Source organism: Megalobrama amblycephala, linkage group LG15, assembly GCF_018812025.1.
Source record: "Megalobrama amblycephala isolate DHTTF-2021 linkage group LG15, ASM1881202v1, whole genome shotgun sequence".
Taxonomy (NCBI): Eukaryota; Metazoa; Chordata; class Actinopteri; order Cypriniformes; family Xenocyprididae; genus Megalobrama; species Megalobrama amblycephala.
In genome coordinates, this window is record NC_063058.1 from 21,045,293 (window position 1) to 21,064,386 (window position 19,094).

Consider the following 19,094-nt stretch of genomic DNA (forward strand, 5'->3'; position numbering starts at 1 on the left):
AATATTTTGATTTTTTTTTTGAAAATATGAAGCAGTACAACTGTTTCAACATAGATAATAATGATATATTAGAATCATTCATATTAGAATAAATTCTAAAGGATCATGTGACAGTAAAGACTAGAGTAATAATCTTTTTATTTTTGACGATTTGACGAATTAATTTAAAAATGAAAAAGTTTAACTTGCAGATAGATAATGCTGTTCTATCTGTGATATATATATATAGATATATATATATATATATATATATATATATATATATATATATATACACCTTTAGAAATAAACCATTTGGCAAATGATTGTATGAGAATGTGCTTTATTACTAAAAACTATGTGTATAACAGATTTAGCCTTTATCTGTGTGTCATTTGATCATCAGCCTGGCACAGACCTGACAAAAGGGTCAAGAATATGTACAACTGACAATATCTGCCTAAACTGGGGTTAAATACTGGATAGTCTTTCTTGGGCTCTGATTTGACCCACATGATTTCCTCAAGAACATTTCTACAGACCACAGCACATGACTTTACATTTACTGTACATGAGGGTTGACATGGTTGTCCTTCATTTCAGTCATCATTACTGTCCTCTGTTGCTCCATCCCAGTTTAACAGTGGTCTTCTTTCTGAGGGGACAGACGGCTCGATCCGCTGCCACCGACTGGGCGGCCAGATGATGTGAGATGCCCGACCGTGGACAAGACCGAGAGACACCTGTGGAGATAAGAATCATCAAGCTAAACTACCACAAAAAGCTCTATAAAATCAAACAAAATGGACAATTTCTTAAGGAGAAAGTAGCTTTTGATAGTCTGTCGTTTAACAAAGATCAACTGGAACAAGAATTAGATGCTTTTCTCATCTGGTGAATACAAAGCAATATATTTCTAGCTAGAAGAGAACAGGAACCTCATTGCTTTTTATAGCCAGAAGGACATGGGAGGCATTCCAACAAGCTCCCAAAAACTTTGATTTGGAGGGTATTGTAAATACCTGCAGGGTTTGGAGGGACTTGAAGGGGTGATAATGTACTCACCTGCAGGAGATGATACAGACCTCACAAATCTTTAACAGCATGACAAGACCACAATATAAGGTTAAAATACTACAGAGAAGCTCTGAGAAGAATCTTACTGGGAATCCTACCAGTCCAGTGTTTTTTTTAATATAACTTATTTACAATTATAGTTTTTATTAATATTCAGTTATAGTCATCATAGCGACACCAGCTGGCAACAGGAAGTGACATGTTTAACAAACTTTTATGGACTCCTAGCAACATATTAAAGCATTAGCAAGTGTTAAATAGGCTAGCAACATGCTAGAAACACTTAGCTAAGTGCTTAAGCATGCTATTAATGCAATGAAACAGGAAGTTGCTGTAACTTGTAAAAGGCATGCAATGTCCAATCTGCCCCAAACTTAATATTTGATAAGAGTCCTGGCCTGTAGACATCTACACGCCAAAATTTAGTTACAGTCATAGCGCCACCAGCTGGTTATTTTAGTTTTAGTTTAGAACACTGTGGCGACCAGGGCGGGTGAGAGCCGTGAGGGAACGGCGCGAGGCCGGTGGCGCGAGAGTTAACGCGCTCGGGAGGCGCACCAGCCTTGAGTCTCTCACGGAGGAGCTCCGGAAGCATAAAAGGAGGAGCGATTACAGTGAAGGACGAGAGAGGACCAGGCCTGGACCTTATTTTATGTTTGTGTGGCCGGCAGACGTCCGTGGTGGTCTGCCGGCATTACTTTCCTTTGGTTTTTGGTTTATTTATATATTAAAGTTTGTTAAATGTTCGCCGGTTCCTACCTCCTTCTTCCCACATCTACGAACCCTGTTACGAACACAAATGTGCAAATCTTACTATTACGCCCATACATGGTAAAGATAAACTAACAGAAACTGATGAATCATAATAAACTTTTCATTTTGACAAACATATGGCATGCACAGGAAGAGGGAAAGCTGCTTGTAATTGACCATTGCATTTAATCATTCTTTTAACTAAATAAATATAGTGTGATACGACATTTCTTCTTCTTCTTATTATTGTTTAATTTCTGATCACAATTCAAAGCAGGTAGGCACATTTCACTACTTGTCTATATAGTTTTGCATAACCTGTTAACTTTAAGTTTACTGTAAAGCAAATGTTCTGTTCGAAATATACTTTATTTTATACAAAATGTATGTTTTTCAAAATAATTTAGACTCTAAAATTGCTATAAAATCAAAACTATATGTATAGCCAAACTGTGTTCCAAATTTGAAGTTGATATCACAAAAATGAGATTTTGTTTAGGCGCTATACCAAAAATATCCACTGGGTGTTTTTTAAAGGTGCCCTTTGCATATGCCAGCTCATGTTCAAGGCATTACACAAGCCAGTATTAACTTCTGAATCTGTGCACAGCTGAATCATCAGACTAGGTAAGCAAGCAAGAACAATATTGAAAAATGGCAGATGGAGCGATAATAACTGACATGATTCATGATAACATGATATTTTTAGTGATATTTGTAAATTGTCTTTCTAAATGTTTCGTTAGCATGTTGCTAATGTACTGTTAAATGTGGTTAAAGTTACCATCGTTTCTTACTGTATTCACGGAGACAAGACTGTCGTTATTTTAATTTTTTAAACACTTTACAGTCTGTATAATTCATAAACACAACTTCATTCTTTATAAATCTCTCCAACAGTGTGTAATGTTAGCTTTAGCCACGGAGCACTATCAAACTCATTCAGAATCAAATGTAAACATCCAAATAAATACTATACTTGTGTGATTAGACATGCTGCATGATGAACACTTTGTAAAGATCCATTTTGAGGGTTATATTAGCTGTGTGAACTTTGTTTATGCTGTTTAAGGCAAGCGCGAGCTCCGTGGGTGAAGAGCACAAGAATTTAAAGGGGCCGCAGCCTGAATCGGTGCATAGTTAATGATGCCCCAAAATAGGCAGTTAAAAAATGAATTAAAAAAAAAATCTATGGGGTATTTTGAGCTGAAACTTCACAGACACATTCAGGGGACACCTTAGACTTATATTACATCTTTTAAAAAGACGTTCTACGGCACCTTTAAAACAATTTGGACTTCTAAATTGCTACAAAATTAAAGCTATATGTCTAACCAAACTGTGTTCCAAATTTGAAGTTGATATCATACATAATTATGATTCCTATGAGATTTTGTTTAGGCGCTATACCAAAAATAGCCACTTTTTTGAGTTTTCCTGTCACAAATAAATACATTTGTGTCACAATATCACTTCTATCACAAAACAGTCTTGAAGAGTCTCAGACCTTTCCAACGATATTTGTCTATCAAAATTAGAATAAGAATTGATAATAAAATAGTGCAGTAAATTTTGTATTATGATCATATCCTTGATTCAGTCTTAAAAGGATTTCTCATCCAAAAATGTTATATTTTCTTTATTCTGTGGAACAAAAAAAGAAGATATTTAAAGAATGTAAAAAAAACTTTAATTTAAGTAGGCCTAACTGTTTTTGTGCCCTTATGAAAGTCAATGGGGTACAAGACTGTACAAAAAGGAGACAGTCCTATAAGGGTGAGTAAATTATGACAAAATGTTCATTTTGGCTGAACTATACCTTTAAGTCCACAAATTGGATGTCTGAGTCGAATCCGTGTGACATTTTGCAGTGTTTTGTGGGCAAAATAAACAGTCTCAGACAGTCAGGATTTTGTGACCTGACTTTCAATCAGTGCTTTGTGAAACGTTGGAGTCTTTCAGTATTTCAGAATAAAAATATCCCAACATTAGAAGCCTACACAGCATTAAAGATCAATCTAAATTCTCTGAAAGATTTAAATGTTGCCTTGAAAAGTGCATTAAGTGAAAAAAATCACACACACACACACATAAACACACATCTTGCTGCATAATACATCAAGTCAAGGTAACGGCGCAGTATGTACTGACACAAGTGAAAGCAATTGCCTGAAACATCCAACAAGAATATTTGCTTAGTGATATATGACTTGATGGTTTTTCTCCAAATACATCTCACACCCCTCCCTTACATGTTCTGGCCTGGTCTTTGGGGAGAACCAAAAGCGTTTTGGGTAATGGATGTGAAACAATAATAAAGGGGACCTAGGAAGTATGTGGCTCAGTGAGAAACATATTCATTTGCTTTCTGACAAGAAGCATCATTAAAAATCCGCCCGAGGACAAACACTTGAAAACCTCAGCGAGTACAAAACCATTGAATCTGAAGGTATGCAACAGTCATGCTGAGTCAGTGACTGGACCATTTGTTTTTCTTTCTCAGTCCAACCCAACATTTAAAACATTTCAAGGACGAATCTGAGCAACAGATCTTGATACATTGCGAATGACTGTTGTGAGTTATGTATGTCACAGTCTGAGTTGAGATGGGAGAAGGAATCACTCCTCTGTTTAATAATGTATCTGAGGAGCCGTGCAGCAAAGAAGCATCTTCAAAGAACCAATAATACCTCAATCTATATACATTACAGACGGAGGTATTCAAGCACATCAAGGCTGTTAACAGAAGTCCCCAGAAAGTGGCAATCTTTGTCTTTTTTTTTGTTGAATTTTTTATAACCACATCTATTTGTGGCTAAATCTGCCTACGGTGGTGGCTTCCAGAAAAGATCCTTTGAAACTGCAGCCTGAAGGACAGTTTTCATCGGTAAACAATGGAATCAGACATATATATAACATCTAAGGAGGTACATGAAAAAAACGAATGCTTCTGAATGCTTGTTTTGCATGTTTTATGTTTAACTTTTATATACGTTATTTACAGTACCATTCAAAAGTTTGTGGTCAGTAAGATTCTGAAAAAAGTTCATGACTGCATTTATTTGATCAAAAATACAGTAAAGCCATAATATTGTTTAACATGTTAAAACTGTTTTTCAGTATCATTACTCCATTCTTCAGTCTCACGTGATCTTTCAGAAATTATTCTATTCTTATGCTACTTAAAAAACATTTATACGGAGCCCCTGAAGGGACATGGTGGTAGAAAAAAAAATGGGAAGGAAGGACATTTTTCGTGGTGGTGGAAAAAAAATTGGGATGGGAGGAATTTTTTTTTTTTCAAATCTTTTGCGTTCCCTCGCAAAGATGTTTTGCGTTCCCTCGCAAAAATTTTTCGCGTTCCCTCGCAAAAATGTTTCGCGTTCCCTCGCAAAAATGTTTCGCGTTCCCTCGCAAAGATTGCGTTCCCTCGCAAAGATTGCGTTCCCTCGCAAAGATTGCGTTCCCTCGCAAAGATTGCGTTCCCTCGCAAAGATGTTTCGCGTTCCCTCGCAAAAATGTTTCGCGTTCCCTCGCAAAAATGTTTCGCGTTCCCTCGCAAAAATGTTTCGCGTTCCCTCGCAAAAATGTTTCGCGTTCCCTCGCAAAGATTGCGTTCCCTCGCAAAGATGTTTCGCATTCCCTCGCAAAGATTGCGTTCCCTCGCAAAGATTACGTTCCCTCGCAAAGATGTTTCGCGTTCCCTCGCAAAGATGTTTCGCGTTCCCTCGCAAAGATTACGTTCCCTCGCAAAGATGTTTCGCGTTCCCTCGCAAAGATGTTTTGCGTTCCCTCACAAAAATGTTTCGCGTTCCCTCGCAAAGATGTTTCGCGTTCACTCGCAAAGATGTTTTGCGTTCCCTCACAAAAATGTTTCGCGTTCCCTCGCAAAAATGTTTCGCGTTCCCTCGCAAAGATTGCGTTCCCTCGCAAAGATGTTTCGCATTCCCTCGCAAAGATTGCGTTCCCTCGCAAAGATTACGTTCCCTCGCAAAGATGTTTCGCGTTCCCTCGCAAAGATGTTTCGCGTTCCCTCGCAAAGATTACGTTCCCTCGCAAAGATGTTTCGCGTTCCCTCGCAAAGATGTTTTGCGTTCCCTCACAAAAATGTTTGGCGTTCCCTCGCAAAGATGTTTCGCGTTCCCTCGCAAAGATGTTTCGCGTTCCCTCGCAAAGATGTTTCGCGTTCCCTCGCAAGGATGTTTTGCGTTCCCTCACAAAAATGTTTCGCGTTCCCTCGCAAAGATGTTTCGCGTTCCCTCACAAAAATGTTTTGCGTTCCCTCGCAAAGATTGCGTTCCCTCGCAAAGATGTTTTGCGTTCCCTCGCAAAGATGTTTTGCGTTCCCTCACAAAAATGTTTTGCGTTCCCTCACAAAGATGTTTTGCGTTCCCTCACAAAAATGTTTCGCGTTCCCTCGCAAAGATTGCGTTACCTCACAAAAATGTTTTGCGTTCCCTCGCAAAGATTGCGTTCCCTCGCAAAGATGTTTTGCGTTCCCTCACAAAGATGTTTTGCGTTCCCTCACAAAAATGTTTCGCGTTCCCTCGCAAAGATGTTTTGCGTTCCCTCACAAAAATGTTTTGCGTTCCCTCGCAAAGATTGCGTTCCCTCGCAAAGATGTTTTGCGTTCCCTCGCAAAGATGTTTTGCGTTCCCTCACAAAAATGTTTTGCGTTCCCTCACAAAGATGTTTTGCGTTCCCTCACAAAAATGTTTCGCGTTCCCTCGCAAAGATTGCGTTACCTCGCAAAGATCTTTTGCGTTCCCTCGCAAAGATGTTTCACGTTCCCTCGCAAAGATTGCGTTCCCTCGCAGATGTTTTGCGTTCCCTCGCAAAGATGTTTTGCGTTCCCTCGCAAAGATGTTTCGCGTTCCCTCGCAAAGATTGCGTTCCCTCGCAAAGATGTTTTGTGTTCCCTTGTAAAGATTGCGTTCCCTCGCAAAGATTGCGTTCCCTCGCAAAGATGTTTTGCGTTCCCTCGCAAAGATGTTTTGCGTTCCCTCACAAAAATGTTTTGCGTTCCCTCGCAAAGATTGCGTTCCCTCGCAAAGATGTTTCACGTTCCCTCGCAAAGATTGCGTTCCCTCGCAGATGTTTTGCGTTCCCTCGCAAAGATTGTGTTCCCTCGCAAAGATGTTTTGCGTTCCCTCGCAAAGATTTTTCGCGTTCCCTCGCAAAGATTGCGTTCCCTCGCAAAGATTGCGTTCCCTCGCAAAGATGTTTTGTGTTCCCTCGTAAAGTTTGCATTCCCTCGCAAAGATTGCGTTCCCTCGCAAAGATTGCGTTCCCTCGCAAAGATGTTTTGCGTTCCCTCGCAAAGATGTTTCGCGTTCCCTCGCAAAGATTGCGTTCCCTCGCAAAGATTACGTTCCCTCGCAAAGATGTTTTGCTTTCCCTCGCAAAAATGTTTCGCGTTCCCTCGCAAAGATTGCGTTCCCTCGCAAAGATGTTTTGCGTTCCCTCACAAAAATGTTTCGCGTTCCCTCGTAAAGATGTTTCAAATTCCCTCGCAAATATTGCGTTCCCTCGCAAAGATGTTTTGCGTTCCCTCGCAAAGATGTTTTGCGTTCCCTCACAAAAATGTTTTGCGTTCCCTCGCAAAGATGTTTTGCGTTCCCTCGCAAAGATGTTTTGCGTTCCCTCGCAAAAATTTTTTGCGTTCCCTCGCAAAGATGTTTTGCGTTCCCTCGCAAAGATGTTTTGCGTTCCCCTCGCAAAGATGTTTTGCGTTCCCTCGCAAAGATGTTTTGCGTTCCCTCGCAAAGATGTTTTGCGTTCCCCTCGCAAAGATGTTTTGCGTTCCCTCGCAAAGATGTTTCGCGTTCCCTCGCAAAGATGTTTCGCGTTCCCTCGCAAAGATGTTTCGCGTTCCCTCGCAAAGATTGCGTTCCCTCGCAAAGTTTGCGTTCCCTCGCAAAGTTTGCATTCCCTCGCAAAGATTGCGTTCCCTCGCAAAGATTGCGTTCCCTCGCAACGATGTTTTGCGTTCCCTCGCAAAGATGTTTTGCGTTCCCTCGTAAAGTTTGCATTCCCTCGCAAAGTTTGCATTCCCTCGCAAAGATTGCGTTCCCTCGCAACGATGTTTTGCGTTCCCTCGCAAAGATGTTCTGCGTTCCCTCGCAAAGATGTTTTGCATTCCCTCGCAAAGATGTTTCGCGTTCCCTCACAAAGATTGCGTTCCCTCGCAAAGATCTTTTGCGTTCCCTCGCAAAGATGATTCACGTTCCCTCACAAAGATTGCGTTCCCTCGCAAAGATCTTTTGCGTTCCCTCGCAAAGATGTTTTGCGTTCCCTCGCAAAGATGTTTCGCGTTCCCTCACAAAGATTGCGTTCCCTCGCAAAGATGTTTTGCGTTCCCTCGCAAAGATGTTTCGCGTTCCCTCACAAAGATTGTGTTCCCTCGCAAAGATTGCGTTCCCTCGCAAAGATTGCGTTCCCTCGCAGATGTTTTGCGTTCCCTCGCAAAGATTGCGTTCTCTCGCAAAGATGTTTTGCGTTCCCTCGCAAAGATTGCGTTCCCTCGCAAAGATGTTTTGCGTTCCCTCGCAAAGATGTTTTGCGTTCCCTCGTAAAGTTTGCATTCCCTCGCAAAGATGTTTTGCGTTCCCTCGCAAAGTTTGCGTTCCCTCGCAAAGATGTTTTGCGTTCCCTCACAAAAATGTTTTGCGCTCCCTCGCAAAGATGTTTCAAATTCCCTCGCAAATATTGCGTTCCCTCGCAAAGATGTTTTGCGTTCCCTCGCAAAGATGTTTTGCGCTCCCTCGCAAAGATGTTTTGCGTTCCCTCGCAAAAATGTTTTGCGTTCCCTCGCAAAGATTGCATTCCCTCGCAAAGATTGCGCTCCCTCGCAAAGATTGCGTTCCCTCGCAACGATGTTTTGCGTTCCCTCGCAAAGATGTTTTGCGTTCCCTCGCAAAGATGTTTCGTGTTCCCTCACAAAGATTGCGTTCCCTCGCAAAGATGTTTCGCGTTCCCTCACAAAGATTGCGTTCCCTCACAAAGATGTTTTGCGTTCCCTCGCAAAGATGTTTCGCGTTCCCTCACAAAGATTGCGTTCCCTCGCAAAGATGTTTTGCGTTCCCTCGCAAAGATGTTTTGCGTTCCCTCGCAAAGATGTTTTGCGTTCCCTCACAAAAATGTTTTGCGTTCCCTCGCAAAGATTGCGTTCCCTCGCAAAGATGTTTTGCGTTCCCTCGCAAAAATGTTTTGCGTTCCCTCGCAAAGATGTTTTGCGTTCCCCTCGCAAAGATGTTTTGCGTTCCCTCGCAAAGATGTTTTGCGTTCCCTCGCAAAGATGTTTCGCGTTCCCTCGCAAAGATTGCGTTCCCTCGCAAAGATGTTTTGCGTTCCCTCGTAAAGTTTGCATTCCCTCGCAAAGTTTGCATTCCCTCGCAAAGATTGCGTTCCCTCGCAAAGATGTTTCGCGTTCCCTCGCAAAGATTGCGTTCCCTCGCAAAGATCTTTTGCGTTCCCTCGCAAAGATGTTTTGCGTTCCCTCACAAAGATTGCGTTCCCTCGCAAAGATGTTTTGCGTTCCCTCGCAAAGATGTTTCGCGTTCCCTCACAAAGATTGCGTTCCCTCGCAAAGATGTTTTGCGTTCCCTCGCAAAGATGTTTCGCGTTCCCTCACAAAGATTGCGTTCCCTCGCAAAGATGTTTTGCGTTCCCTCGCAAAGATGTTTCGCGTTCCCTCACAAAGATTGCGTTCCCTCGCAAAGATCTTTTGCGTTCCCTCGCAAAGATGTTTCACGTTCCCTCGCAAAGATTGCATTCCCTCGCAGATGTTTTGCGTTCCCTCGCAAAGATTGCGTTCCCTCGCAAAGATGTTTTGCGTTCCCTCGCAAAGATTGCGTTCCCTCGCAAAGATGTTTTGCGTTCCCTCGCAAAACTTTTGCGTTCCCACGCAAAGATGTTTGCGTTCCCTCGCAAAGTTATAATCGTTCCCTTGCTGTGAGCTCGGACAAACACTTCCTCTTTAATGTCCCGCTGGCTGGCAGTAGTGTTTCAGTTAGTAACATACGTTAATAATGTACACAAATAATGCGCGGCTCATAGAGTTTGAACTGGTTGGACTCAAAAATGAAGAAATGCAGTCAGTGCTTATGTCAAGCAGTTCAGTTGGCAATATATTCACAGATTCGAGCTTCCCGGATTAATAACGTGAGCTAAATATTGTTAAAACACAAATGCAGCTACTTCCAATCATAGTAACCTAGACAACAAGCTACAACAACCCAATTTCCCTCAAATGAACTTTATAATAAATTGGTCTCTATGAGCAGGCGGCGGAGATACACGTCTGAAGGGATAAAGAAAAGTGCAAAACCCGAAACCCTTTTGCTCATTTTATATTATGAAAACTCTGTACATTTATTATTATTATTTTTGATGTTTAAAACAGTTGTGCTGCTTAATGTTTTTGTGGAAGATGTGATAAATTTTTTTTCAGGATTCTCTGATTAATAAGAAGTTCAAAAGAACAAGATTTATTGCAACATTTTAAACATCTTTATTGTCAGTTTTGATAAAATGAATGCATCCTTGTATAATAAAAGTATTAAAGGCCCACTGAAGAGCCTTGAAAACTAAGCGCGTCTCTGTGTGGACTGGCTCCTAATCTCTAACCACTTCTCCTCCTAATCCCTTCATATTCCTTAAAAATATAGCATTCTGTGCAGAATTCAAATGGGTCTGATATGTTTTGTGGTCCGCGCTGACTCGCACATATCATCCACTCTGTCTTAATCGCTCCCTATCCCCTATATAGTGCACTATGTGCCATTCACCATGTAGAAAATAGTATTTTTGTGAACAAGTGACCAATTTGCGAGGGAACGAGAGCATTTGATTGGACAGAAAATCTGATGAGAAGCTGAAGTGCAGCATTATGTCATTAAAATCGTTGATCCATATTGGTGGATGTGAGAGACTAAGTTTTGAACGCTTTTATCTTCTAAATGCGAATTTTGACATTATTTTGGCGCACACTAGCTTATAGATAACCTTAAGGCTAACATATTCATACCAAAAGTCAAAAAAACGTAAAGGGATAGTTCACCCACAAATTAAAATACTATCATAATTTACTCCTCCTCAAACCTGTATGAATTTCTTTATTCTGCTGAACACATATTTGGAAGAATGTCAGTAACCAAACAGATCTCGCCCCCCATTGGCTACTATACTAAGAAAAGTAAATGCTATGGTAGTCAATGGGGGGCAAGATCTGTTTGGTTACTGACATTCTTCCAAATATCTTTTTTATACAGTATATATACCCTATACAGTATATAACTTGTTTCTCTCCTTCAATGTTGACTGAGATTTTGTTCTTAGCAAGCACCAATTAATTGATTACCGGTCCAAATGTGTTGCTGTCGAAACTGTGGCCGTGATGGTCTCCCTCGATCCACAGATGTCCATCTGGAACTCTTACATAACGGTTTTTATATCCCAGCGTTCTGTTAAAGGAAAAAAATGATGCGTTAACACACTAATGGATTCTGATTGCTCTTAATGCAGGAAAACACCAGGCTATTTTTCATTTTTCGTTGTTTATGTTAGGGTTGACCAGCTTCATGTATCCACCAATCCTGCATTTGGCTCTTGGCTCGCTCTCTAAAGCTAAGATCAATAATTAAATGTTCTCACAGCTGCTGCAGTCTTTGTTTTATATTTAAGATGACTTTCTGACATAGCAATAGCTCATATCCATTGCAGGCAGTGCTGTGAGCGCTTTAGAGCGAGAACGTGGAGGAGATTTTAGGATTTTTAATGGCAGTTTTTCTACCTCAGTCATCATAGAACTAATTTAACTTTGTCTTCATATGAATCATCTTGAAATCAAACTCTCGAAGTCATTAGGCCTGGGATTTCCTCAACCGAATCCCAAGATCACCTTGAGATGTAATGTTGTTGGCCATAAATAGTTTGATGAGACATTAATGTTTAATGATACTTACAGCTAAATGGCGCAGTTGTGCGATACAAGCATTTAAAGAGGACCAAGCCTCAGTTGGCATGTATAATAAGCTCAAACAGATCCTTCTAGCAGTTTGTCTGCTGGTACAAAGGCCTGTTAGTCTGTGTAAACAGTTTTCAGGCAACATTTAAGTGGCAACAAAACAATATTCTGCCATTTCAACCCAAGAATCAATCATGATGCCATCTAGACCACATCAAACTTGTACAGTACAGTGCATCCAGAAAGTATTCACAGCACTTCACTTTTTCCACATTTTGTTTTGTTACAGCCTTATTCCAAAAGGGATTAAAATCATTATTTTCTACAAACAATTCCCCGTAATGACAACGTGAAAGAAGTTTGTTTGAAATCTTTGCAAATTTATTTAAAATAAAAAACGGAAAAAAAACATGTACTTAAGTATTCACAGCCTTTGCCATGACACTCAAAATTGAGCTCAGGTGCATCCTGTTTCCACTGATCATCCTTGAGATGTTTCTACAACTTGATTGGAGTCCACCTGTGGGAAATTCAGTTGATTGGACATGATTTGGAAAGGCACACACCTGTCTATATAAGGTCCCACAGTTAACAGTGCATGTCAGAGCACAAACCAAGCCATGAAGTTCAAGGAATTGACTGTAGTCCTCCGAGACAGGATTGTATCGAGGCACAGATCTGGGGAAGGGTACAGAAAAATTTCTGCAGCATTGAAGGTCCCAATGAGCACAGTGGCCTCCATCATCCGTAAATGGAAGAAGTTTGGAACCACCAGGACTCTTCGCGGGCTGCCCAGCCAAACTGAGCGATCGGGGGAGAAGGGCCTTAGTCAGGGAGGTGACCAAGAACCCGATGGTCACTGACAGAGTTCCAGCATTTCTCTGTGGAGAGAGGAGAACCTTCCAGAAGAACAACCATCTCTGCAGAACTCCACCAATCAGGCCTGTATGGTAGAGTGGCCAGACGGAAGCCACTCCTCAGTAAAAGGCACATGACAGCCCGCCTGGAGGACTCTCAGACCATGAGAAACAAAATTCTCTGGTCTGATGAAACAAAGATTGAACTCTTTGGCCTGAATAGCAAGCATCGCGTCTGGAGGAAACCAGGCACCACTCAACACCTGGCCAATACCATCCCTACAGTGAAGCATGGTGGTGGCAGTTTTTCAGAGGAAGGAACTGGGAGACAAGTCAGGATCAAGGGAAAGATGAATGCAGCAATGTACAGAGACATCCTTGATAACTTGCTCCAGAGTGTTCTCGACCTCAGACCTGGGGCAAAGGTTCATCTTCCAACAGGACAACCACCGTAAGCACACAGCCAAGATAACAAAGGAGTGGCAATGGGACACTCTGTGAATGTCTTTGAGTGGCCCAGCCAGAGCCCAGACTTGATTGAGCATCTCTGGAGAGATCTGAAAATGGCTGTACACGATGCTCCCCATCTAACCTGATGGAGCTTGAGAGGTCCTGCAAAGAAGAATGGGAGAAACTGCAAAAAAATAGATGTGCCAAGCCAAGCTTGTAGCATCATACTCAAAAAGACTTGAGGCTTTTATTTTTAATAAATTTGCAAAGGTTTCAAAGAAACTTCTTTCACGTTGTCATTATGGGGTATTGTTTGGAGAATTTAGGAAAATAATGAATTTAATCCCTTTTGGAATAAGGCTGTAACATAAAGTGGAAAAACTGAAACACTGTGAATACGTTCCGGATGCACTGTAGATTCATTTCTAACTCCACCAACAACCTTCAAACAAACTTACTTGATGAAGTCACCCTCGATTCCAATGACCCGTTTGATGATCTTCTGCTGGGGGTTCTTCGGGCTCCTACAGAAGGATTGAACAGATATGAGATGGTACGGCTGGCTACAGCATTTGCATACTGATGACAGAACTTCTCTTGGTTTATTTGAGGATGCTGCTGAGCTCAGTGGATTATGGGGCATTAGGGACAGTTTTCGGAGACCAGATGGGTCTTATCTGCTGGAGTAAGTGAAGAAAAGACTCTATGAAATGTCAAAACTCTTTATTTTTGGGGGGCGCAATATTATTGGATCATATTTCACTTGATTCAGTTTGATAATCATTTGAGACATTGTCTAAAGTTTTAAATGTAGGCAAAGAAAAAATACTTTGTTCTTTCAAAATTCTTGAATTTTATGCATTTACTCTTCTATGAATTTTGGCTTTTTTTGTGTGTGTGTTACAGAATTTCCAGCCTGCCCAAAACTTTACATCTCATAATGTGACTTCATATGTGGCAAATTTATTTCATAATTGCAATTTTAAATCTCATAGCGTGAATTTATAACTCACAATGTGACTTGATTATTTCATTTTAATTTTTGCTCAAACAGGCTTCCATAGTTTCCAATAGTGAATTTCCAAATTTTTTCCATAACCTTTCCAATTATGTGTGATTACTGAATACAGATTTCTCAAAACCAGTATTGCTAATAAAAACAAAAAATATTTTTGATAATTTCAGTTAATTCAACAAAAGTTGTTAATAAATATTAGATGAAAAACTTAAATGAGAAATATTGCCTTGGCAACTTACTAAAATAAAATAAAGTTGTAGTACTAAAATAACTAAAACTTAAATAAAGCATAAAAATAAAGAAAATAACAATAAAAAATGTCAAGTTTTCAAAATTTACTAAAACTAAAATGAAAACTAAATTTTAAAAAACTAAGATAATTAAAAATATTAATAAATACTACAATAATATATCAATAATATTAAAATAACACTTCAAAACTATATTATAACATAGATCTATCACATCATAATCATAATACATTGCACAGTCCAATACAATTCCTTTTCCATGACCCTTTAAAGTTATAAATAATTTTTTTCAGGCCTGTCAATCACAAGTTCCCTAACTTCCAAGTTTTCTGATCCCACGCAGCTTCACTTATGTTGAGGTCAGTTTTGAAAGTTTTGTCCCATCAATTTTGACCTGAACCATCTGTCAAAAGTACCGACTTCTGTATAAGTCTGCACTGAAATTTTAAAAATGTGACGATACCAGTATTTCCCCCTAGCATTTTGAGTGCTGTTGACACCTCTGATTGGCCATTGTGTTCATGTGCTCAACAGATATGTCTGTGATTGACTACAATGATCAACACTTTAAAAACGTTATAAATAGACATCACTGACGCTCTTCGCCGCTCTTTGAAAGTAGGCGTCTATCAACACATCCGTCTATGAGTGGATATATTAGGGATCCAATGATAGACGCCTGCTTTTCAAAACAATTTGGTACCAAAATCGGTAGTTTAGACAACCCTAGATCCATCATTACCCACAATGACCTTGACCGTAACCGAGCCACAACCTCGTCTTTAGGGAGACTGCAAACTTCTCATCTCATCCACTTCTGAAACCTTCTGCCACTGGTTGTCACTCCATGCTTTATGGAATTTCGTGTACGGTAATCTTTTCTGCTTGTTGCCTTTCCGCAAGAACGCTTTCTCAGCTGCAACACACCCTGTAAGACTTCTTATAAGATGACTTCTCACGGTTGAAGTGTGTACTTTGGTGCCAAACGTCTCTCAAATGCTGAGCAAGCACTTAAGTGAGAAATTGCCTACTTTCTTTGTGACAGTTTGAACACCATGTCTTGAAAATAGGCACCTATGAACTAAACCTGTTACTGTTTATATCAGTAAGACAGTTTGTGTTATCTTTTATTGAATAAAGTTTATTTGTGTTCACTCTAATGCTAGTTTTTAAAGTCACCATGAAATCAGAATGGACAACTCTTGTTTTTTATGGAATATTCTTTATTATTTATTATATATTATTTATCCTTGTACATCATTATTGTTTTTAATTCATGTTCCCTTGTAATCTTAAAATAAGTTCCCTTTCCTCTTGCCGTGACATCTCTTCTCTTTTCTGATGATGTGTTTAATGAAGGCGGGATCAACCTGTCACTCACATGAGATCAACCAATAGCAAACCACAACCATCTAATCAATTAACGATGGACAAAATCAAGTCCCACCCTAAATTTTTTCTCGTTCGAGAAGTTGCTTTACTTAGATATAGGGAAGAAATGACTATCACTATCACAACTTCTGTTTCATGCCAACTTTAACTACAGATTTAGATTTTAGAGTAGTGGGGTCCCAAAAAGAGACTACCCTTTATGCCATAACTTTTCTGTTTTAAAATGTATTTGTTTATTTAAATTAAAATTTATTTTCAGATTAAAAAAAAGAAAGAAAATTCAATGAACGCCAGCTTCCTGTCAGAACCTATGCGGTGTTGAAGCTGCAGACAGCTCTAGCGCAGCCTCCATCCGTCATACACACACACACACACACACACAAACACACACACCTCCTCTGCAACAGCCCTGACGCTCAGCCTGATTTGTGTTTTTCATTACTTCTGCAGGCCTGAATGTTGTTGCTGTTTATCTCAAGTGTTACATACGGCATGATGGGAGAATATATTCTGATTTGTCAAGTAAGATTTTGCAGCAACTGCAAGAGCCCAGCTGAGTGTGTGTTAAGAGTGACTTATCTAAAGGCTTCCAAAAATTGATTATATCTTCACAAAAACTTATGTCCAGACTGGAAAAATGTGCAAAAAATGAGAAAGCTCTCATTATGCAGAGCTTTCCAATAATTGTTTAAAAGTGCTTCAATAAATGTTTTAAACACATTTAGAATTATTCCAGTGGTTATTAAAGGGTTAGTTCACCCAAAAATGAAAATTCTGTCATTAATTACTCACCCTCATGTCGTTCCACACCCGTAAGACCTTCGTTCATCTTCAGAACACAAATTAAGATATTTTTGATAAAATCCGATGGTTCAGTGAGGCATTGACAGCAAGTTAATTAACACTTTCAGATTCCCAGAAAGCAACTAAAGACATATTTAAAACAGGTCATGTGACTACAGTGGTTCAACCTTAATATTATGAAGACTTTTTGTGCGGCAAAAAAACAACTTTATTCAACAATATCTAGTGATGGGCGATTTCAAAACACTGCTTCATGAAGCACGAAGCTTTACGAATCTTTTGTTTCGAATCAGTTCAGAGCGTGTATCAAACTGCCAAAGTCACGTGATTTCGGTAAACAAGGCTTCATTACGTCATAAGTATTTTGAAATTTCAATAGTTCACCACTGGGGGGCATGACTTTGGCAGTTTGATACACGCTCCGAACCACTGATTCGAAACAAAAGATTCGTGAAGCTTCATGAAGTGGTGTTTTGAAATCGCCCATCACTAGATATTGTTGAATAAAGTCATTATTTATTCTTTTTACAAAAAGTATTCTCGTCAATTCATAACATTAAAGGCCCCGATATACTTCAAACTAAATCGACATTCAGGAAAAGTTCGCTTCAGGTGCAAAACACCTTCGTACTACTATTGGTCCGTGATGATAACGTAATAGGAGGTGTGCACTGAGACTCCGCCTTCAGTCTTCTCTGACTCATTTGATCTGTTGAGTTCGTTGAGGTAAGATCTCCGCGGGTGAAAACATGAACACACTGACTGGATAGCCGCTTTATAGTACAAAATGAAGTTGTGCTTTTAATGAAATGAGGCACTGACACTGTTTTTTTGATACTGTAAAGCTGCTTGCTTTTAAGCAATCTATTGAATAAACATCTATTCTATATGCTATATTAATAAACAACGTGACTGGAGTGCTAATTTGCAGAGCTCCTGCTAACATACCAATGTTATGATCAGCTTTTCTTATGCTTTCTATAAAAAAATGCTTGCTGTTTTCTCATTTTTGTTGTGTTTATTTTGTTACTGAGAAGAAAGTGCATGGCACATATTTACATATTCATCTAAACGTCGATCTCAGCAGTGTGGGTGGGTCAGATGTTCGTTTACCGTATATCGCAGCTCACGCATTTCGAACTTCGTTTTACACCTAAACGAAGAACGAAAAAGAACTTTGTTTGAAGTATATCGGGGCCTTAAGGTTGCACCACTGTAGTCACATGAACTGTTTCAAATATGTCTTTAGTAGCTGTTAATTATTGCTGGCAATAGGGCCTCACTGAGCCATCGGATTTTTATGAAAAATATCTTAAAGGTGCCATCGAATTGAAAATTGAATTTACCTCGGCATAGTTGAATAACAAGAGTTCAGTACATGGAAATGACATACAGTGAGTCTCAAACACCATTGTTTCCTCCTTATGTAAATCTTATTTGTTTAAAAGACCTCCGAAGAACAGGCGAATCTCAACATAACACCGACTGTTACGTAACAGTCAGGATCATTAATATGTACGCCCCCAATATTTGCATATGCCAGCTCATGTTCAAGGCATTAGACAAGGGCAGGACATTTGGATCTGTGCACAGCTGAATCATCAGACTAGGTAAGCAAGCAAGAACAATAGCGAAAAATGGCAGATGGAGCAATAATAACTGACATGATTCATGATAACATGATATTTTTAGTGATATTTGTAAATTGTCTTTCTAAATGTTTCGTTAGCATGTTGCTAATGTACTGTTAAATGTGGTTAAAGTTACCATCATTTCTTACTGTATTCACGGAGACAAGACTGTTGTTATTTTCATTTTTTAAACACTTGTACAGTCTGTATAATGCATAAACACAACTTCATTCTTTATAAATCTCTCCAACAGTGTAGCATTAGCCGTTAGCCACGGAGCACTATCAAACTCATTCAGAATCAAATGTAAACATCCAAATAAATACCATACTTATGCGATTAGACATGCTGCATGATGAAGACTTTGTAAAGATCCATTTTGAGGGTTATATTAGCTGTGTGAACTTTGTTTATGCAATGATAGAGTCGAGAGCTCGGGAGGGGGCGGAGAGCGCAAGCAATTAAAGGGGCCGCAGCCTGAATCGGCGCATTTCTAATTATGCCTCAAAATAGGCAGTTAAAAAAATTAATTTAAAAAATCTATGGGGTATTTTGAGCTGCAACTTCACAGACACATTCAGGGGACACCTTAGACTTATATTACATCTTGTGAAAAAACGTTCGATGGCACCTTTAATTTGTGGTCCGAAGATGAACGAAGGTCTTACGGGTGTAGAACGACATGAGGGTGAGTAATAAATGACACAATTTTCATTTTTGGGTGAACTAACCCTTTAAATGGTGGTTAAACAGCAGGGAAACAATGCTAAATGCATATATATATATATATATATATATATATATATATATATATATATATATATCATGGTGACTTTAATGCATCTCACTTAATGCAAAGCAAAACCACTTGAGAACCACTGATTTGGTCGACAGCATTTGAATATTCAAATAGCG

The 19,094-nt window shown here is 39.6% G+C and overlaps 1 protein-coding gene across 1 annotated transcript in view; it reads right to left on the minus strand.

Annotated features, from left to right (window-relative positions):
- Nucleotides 1–305: 305 nt before the first annotated feature.
- The window catches only part of immp2l (inner mitochondrial membrane peptidase subunit 2), a 124,019-nt gene continuing 105,230 nt past the window's right edge, over nt 306–19,094 (minus strand). Inside the window, exons 4-6 of the mRNA XM_048158132.1 lie at nt 13,542–13,607; nt 11,171–11,273; nt 306–722 (exon numbers count right to left, since the gene is read on the minus strand). Coding sequence (XP_048014089.1) covers nt 579–722; nt 11,171–11,273; nt 13,542–13,607 — 313 coding nt within the window. The 3' untranslated portion in view covers nt 306–578. The remainder of the gene's footprint in view (nt 723–11,170; nt 11,274–13,541; nt 13,608–19,094) is intronic.